This window comes from Rattus rattus, chromosome 3, assembly GCF_011064425.1.
Source record: "Rattus rattus isolate New Zealand chromosome 3, Rrattus_CSIRO_v1, whole genome shotgun sequence".
Lineage (NCBI taxonomy): Eukaryota > Metazoa > Chordata > Mammalia > Rodentia > Muridae > Rattus > Rattus rattus.
Genome location: NC_046156.1, coordinates 21,616,045 through 21,622,044, shown reverse-complemented (window position 1 = coordinate 21,622,044; position 6,000 = coordinate 21,616,045). Strand labels below are relative to the sequence as shown.

At 43.1% G+C, this 6,000-nt stretch overlaps 1 protein-coding gene across 1 annotated transcript in view; it reads right to left on the bottom strand.

Moving 5' to 3' along the window:
• Positions 1 to 4,045: 4,045 nt before the first annotated feature.
• The window catches only part of LOC116895235, a 29,510-nt gene continuing 27,555 nt past the window's right edge, over positions 4,046 to 6,000 (bottom strand). The window contains 1 exon segment of the mRNA XM_032896559.1: positions 4,046 to 4,156. Coding sequence (XP_032752450.1) covers positions 4,046 to 4,156 — 111 coding nt within the window.

Sequence of the window (6,000 nt, the reverse complement as noted above, 5' to 3'; positions counted from 1 at the left end):
GCAGAAGGCTGTCAACTGTTAACTTGAGCTTCCCCCTTTGGTCAAGCATTCTTAGTTGAAGTTTGCCTCCTCAGATTTAGTTATTAAGAAAGTAAAACCGACTTCGCTCAATAATGAGCTAAAAAGCATCAAGCAACTGAACCACAACTATTATATGATTAAACACAGCTACTCTACAGCGCCACACGCTTTTGTCCAAAAGCCAAATTATGGATCCCACCATACATCTGCTACTGTCGAAGACTTCTATTCGCACCAGGTCTTAGAACAGTCACAGATTTCCATAGTTACTCTCACAGCCTCTGGTGTGGATATATGTGCGTCACCCAGAACCGAGATTCAGCTTAGCTAGGAAATATGCATAGAGCCAGACTTAATAGTAACATCAGACAGTGGTTCTCTGCCTTCCTAGATCTATGACCCTTTAATACAGTCCTCATGTTGCTGTTGTGACAGCCCCTCAACCAACCATAAGATTATTTTGTTGCTACTTCATAACTATAATTTTGCTACTATTGTGAATCATCATGTAAATAACTGATGTGCAGGATATGTGATAAGCTGAGAACCACTGCTCTAGATAATATCACAGAACATTTGCCTTGATTTCTTTTCTCTAGGGACAAAATGAGTTTTTCCAAGTTGTAGTGTATCATTTCTAGAACCATTGGAACAACTATTTATATCAGGGTTAAAATAACTCAATAGACTTTCATGCAGAGTTGGTGGAAATACAATCTGGTACGACCATTATGCGGATCAGGATGGTTCCTTAGTAAATGAAAAATGAACTCTCCATGTACCCAACTATGCACACGTGTGTCTGTGTGTGTGTGTATGTGTGTGTGTGTCTTTGTATGTGTGCCTGTGTGTGTGTATATGCGTGCGTGTGTGTGTGTCTGTGTATGTCTGTGTATGTCTGTGTGTGTGTGTCTGTGTATGTCTCTGTGTGTGTCTGTGTGTGTGTGCGTGTCTATGTGTGTACCCAAATGACTCTGAGTCACATGCTCATTTGTGTTCAAAGCTGCTCCATTCACAATAGCTAAGACAGGAAACCAGCAAAGATCTTTATCAACTGATGGACAATGAGAATGTAGTGCATTTACACAATAGAATATTAAACTGTTAAGAAAAATAAAGTTATGAAATTACAGGTAAATAGATGATGCTAGAAAACACGCTGAGTGAGGTAACCCAGAGTCAGAAAAATAGACGTTACATGCTCTCAGTCATATATAAATCTTAGTGTAGAATCTTTTGATTTGTGTGTTTACCTGGGAATATCAGGAGACTCCTTGAAACTAGGAAGGGACTGTTGGTGAGGAGTGTGACTTGTCTTATGGAGCAGGCGATAGTAGAACACAGGCAATGTGAAAGGAAAGGGGCAATAATGAGGAAGAGGGGTGGGGAGAGGGATGGGAACACAGGAAGGAGTAGGGAGCTTTGTGGAGGGGTAAGTCTAAGGATGCTTGAAAAAGTTCTTTGCTTTTATTAACTCCTTGCGTGTGTGTGTGTGTGTGTGTGTGTGTGTGTGTGTGTGTGTGTGTTATGTATATATATAAGAGTTTAATTGGATTACCCTATAGGGTGAATTATTCTCATTACAGAAGCCATAGGTAGTGAAACAAAAAGCATGGTGACATGTATGGGAATCCTACATTGGATCTGTTGCTCAGAAGTGTCTAGAAAACACCCACCCCACCCCCAAACACATAACCTATTGCTTTCAGTTACCCACTGGAACTTGATGCTAAAATCCTATTGCTGAAGACGCCACATTCTTTGTTCATAGGACATAGAGAAATGAAGTTGACATTGACCAGGTATTTTCCACCTTGCGGGCTAGCACTCACAGTACTAAAAGGCAGTATGTACCAGAGCTGGGGAGTAGGAGGAGTCATCAACAGTCCTATCCAGTGGTAAACAGTCTGAACTACAATAATGACCAGCATGGGAAGATATGCCCATAAGTGCAATAGTGACACAAACATTATGAAGGTAACCAACTGTTTAATGAGGCTGAGTCTACAGGAGAAAACATGTTCTTGGGCCAAGAACCCATGGTTAGAAGTTCACATGCCCCAGAGAAAAAAACTACTACTACTATTTTGATAATGGACACAATAGATTTGTACAGTTCTCAAACCTCATCAAGGAAGTTTCTTTGTACAGTGGATGATGATTAATGCAGAAATTTGCAAGTGGTCAAAGCACAGAGAATAAGGCATGAGAATACTAAATGGGACCTCAATGCCATAGTCTATAACTAAGGTTTAGGGATCGGGGGAGGGGGGTTGTTTTAGAGTCTCACATTAGTGAGGACTGGAGCAAAGCAGTGTCTTCTAGAGAGAGCAAGGATCTTGCTCTCATGAGCTCACCTCAGCTCTGGTTGCCAGCAGAAGGACAAGCCCCAGCCAATGTTCTGCCATAGAAAAGAGTTTATGAGCCCTATCTCCTGAGGAGCTATGGACAACGTGAGGTACAGTATTAAAGTGATGCAGCTTTAGGAAGGCCTAGAACCACTGATGTAAGGACATGGCTCCTGGTGAGTTGCCTTCACTCAAATGGACGGCCCCACACCCACAGGTATGTAGACAACACAAACCGAAGTCCATGAGCAATCACATACTTTAAAAGGCCGTCGTAAAATTGAAGGGATATGAAGGCGGAAATGGATCTGGGAGGAGATAAGGGAAGGGCTTGGAAGTGAATGTGATTAAAAAGTATGAAATTCTCGAAAACTAAAATATTTAGTTAAAAAGCAAACAAAAAGAAAAGAGGGCAGAGTTAGAGATTTCCAATAAATGACTGAAACACCTAGTCAGGGATCCCTGTAACGAGGCCACATTCAGATCATAACCTAAAATAAAAATAACCTCAGTATTTTATGCAGATGTTCTCACAGATCGAACTCTCTAGTGTGATGTAGTCAGGCTGTCTAAACGTTTTAAAGGACGGCCTTCTTTTGTCTAGATATTTGTATAAGCTATCCCCTTGCACAGCTACTGGCCAGGATCCCAGCTAGAACATAACTGTCATGGTTCAAAAATAATATATAAATTTAAACGTCTCTTTTTGATTACCTTCTTGCCACTCTAGCTCTAAAAAAACATATTTTGTTTCTTATCTAATATATCAAATATGTTGTAAACATGTGATATGGGATTTGCCTTTATAAGCAAGCATGGCGAGGGTAACGGGAAATCTTTAAGTGGTGCTGAATTAACTAATTAAAGGAGGAGGTGCAGTCAGAAAGGCGAGGGGCAGCATTACCTGTGCACACATATATATCTACAAAGCGTTTAAAACCAAGGTGGAAGAAGAATCTATGTGTACAGTGACGTACAATACAGAGCCTTTCCCTACTACACTTCCACGCTTCAGAACAGTAATGAAAAAAACCTGCACAATTTCAGAACACAGGAAAAATGGTCACGGAGGCTAATCTCATTATGCAGACTGGAAGGAAGCAAGCAATGGGTCATTAAAAACAGCCAGAGCTGTTTGGGAGAGCTTGCTTTTCCTAAGGGCCATAAACAGTAGTCAGTTTGACGGCCATTCTGAGTCAGACAGTTCTTCTCACCATTCATCTATTGATCCTGTCTGTTTAGACATGTCCGTGCGCATGCTCTTGCACTTGCGTGGAAGCCAAATGTCAATTTACCCTATCTGTCAAGACAGGGTCTATCACTGAAACTGGAACTCACCTGTTGACTAGATAAGCTGGCCATCGAGTACCAGAGATCTGCCTGTCTCTATCTGCCCTCCCACTGTAAGGTGCACAGTGCTAAACCCAGCTTCTTCTATGGGAACTAGGGATCCAAACTCAGGTCCTCAGGCTTGTGGTGGCAGGCGCTTTAGCAGGCGAGCCATTTATCCTGACCCTCTATTTGGACTTCTTTACCACCAGCAAGTCTCTCGCTCTCAAATGATTTTTTTCGACATGCAATTCTGGTCTCCCTCTAATGGAGATGAAAAAAGACCTACGTCAGAGATCTGTGCAGTATTGCCTGAGGAAACTCAAGCTGCCGAGACTGGTTGCCTCTCACTTAAGAGCAGCACCAGCCACCATGGCCGCCAGGGCAGCCACACCACCAGCTGCAGCCACACCCACACCATCAGCTGTAGCCACACCCACACTACCAGCAGCACCGCCCTTTAGTTTACAAACTTTTTACTAATAGTAGTGCCCCAAGAACCAGCCACTGCCACTCCTCTGTAGAAATACTTCCTCAGGACGCTCCTCCGTGTATCCCATTCAACTCAGTTGCACTTCTAATGCTCAGTAATATGTCAAAGAGCCCGCAGGGACCCCAAGGGTAGCTATGAGATCTGGGCATTAGAATTTATTATACCCCAGGTCCTGGTCTAAACACTTTAACTGTTACCTCACTCTGTCATTGCACCTCTCCTGAGGAAGTATTGTCTTTATTCATATGTAAGTCGGAAACGTGACGCCAGGTTAAATTATTCATCCTGCTTCACGCACTTGGTAGTAAAACTGACTCGAACACAGCCGTGTTCCTAAGGGTGATACCGCACGGTCTCTGGTGAAAACGGGAAGCTTCCGAAAGATTATTCTAGAAGGACCAACAATATGGGCAACCGTCCTACTGATGTCTCTCATGGGGCAAGAAGCAAGTGAAAAGCTTACCGATACTCATCTGCCTGGTGTGCTACAGGTGACGAATTGCTTGCTGCATATCTGTGCATATACATAAAGTAAATTAGCTTTTAGTGCCTTCATACTTCTAACGAAAACCAATCTATTTTCAAAGTGGATTTTTTAAAAGAATTTTTTAATAACAGAGTAACCCATCAGCCGAGATGCAATATTTCGAAATGAAATCTTAAGCGCTGTGAGACCAGGAGCCAGGTGAACAGCTCAATAACCCCTGCAATCCTCAACATTTCAGGTGACTTATTTTTAATTACTTTTAATACCTGCCACCTGTTTTATGCATCTGTCATCGCAGGTAGTGAAAACCTGGCAGCAAAACTATTTCTGCTTTTCCGTGCGGCTCAAACACTGAGAATTAAAGAGATGCAGACACTAGTCAATACTAACTCGGGCCATCTCCGATAGCAGCTTATCTGCAGAAAAGTTGGAAGGCTGGGAAGAGCCAAGAAAGACTTCTGAACTGCCTTAAGGAGGAACTGAGTGGCGAGCCGTTAGAACAGTTGTTCTCAACATATCGAATGCTGCAACCCTTTAATGCATTTCCTCATGTCTTGATGACGCCATAAAATTATTTTTGTTGCTACCCCTTAACAGTAAATTTTTTATTTTTATATATCATGGTGTAAATACGTGTTTTCCAACGGGCTTAGGTGACCCGCAGCCCACAAGTTGAGAACCTCTGCGCTGGACTGTTAGTTGCAAACCTGCAAGAGAGAAGCACCTGAAGGAGGAGATGGGGGAGAAGGAGCCAAGACACATGGATCCTGAGGGAAAAAAGAGGTCACACGGCATGCCGAGACGTTGGAGCACCATGTGGGCCACGGCGCTCTCAGCAGTGCCCAAAGACAGCTAGGGTTCGAACTGCAAGAATTCACGCCTTTCTCTAAACGAAATGGACCCCTCCAAATGCTGGGCGAATGACAGAGAGATGAATACCTGTGCTCATTATTATCCTGCAACTCCGTTCTGAAAGCTTGAGGGATCTAAGCAAGCTAATTGACATTAACACTAACCACGTAGTCCTTCCTTCACGTAACTTTCAGTGAGGGAAAACCAATCCCTTCTTAGTGGTGTGGTGTGTCTAGGTTCTGAAGGTCTTTACAGCTTAGCCTTAGGTGAGTCTGGTCAGTTTCCTTAGAGATGACGCAAGGCAGCTAGCCCTGTAGATGACCCTGCGGATTTACGCCTGTTCTATAGACTCGGTTCTTCCGGGGAAGGTTCAGGAAGCCCGAAATCCCTAGACTCCCTTTGCATGTATCTGGGCTTCTACAAAAGCTTTTGCTTGAAGAAAGTGTTCTAAAGTCAAAAAGGAAGCAAAA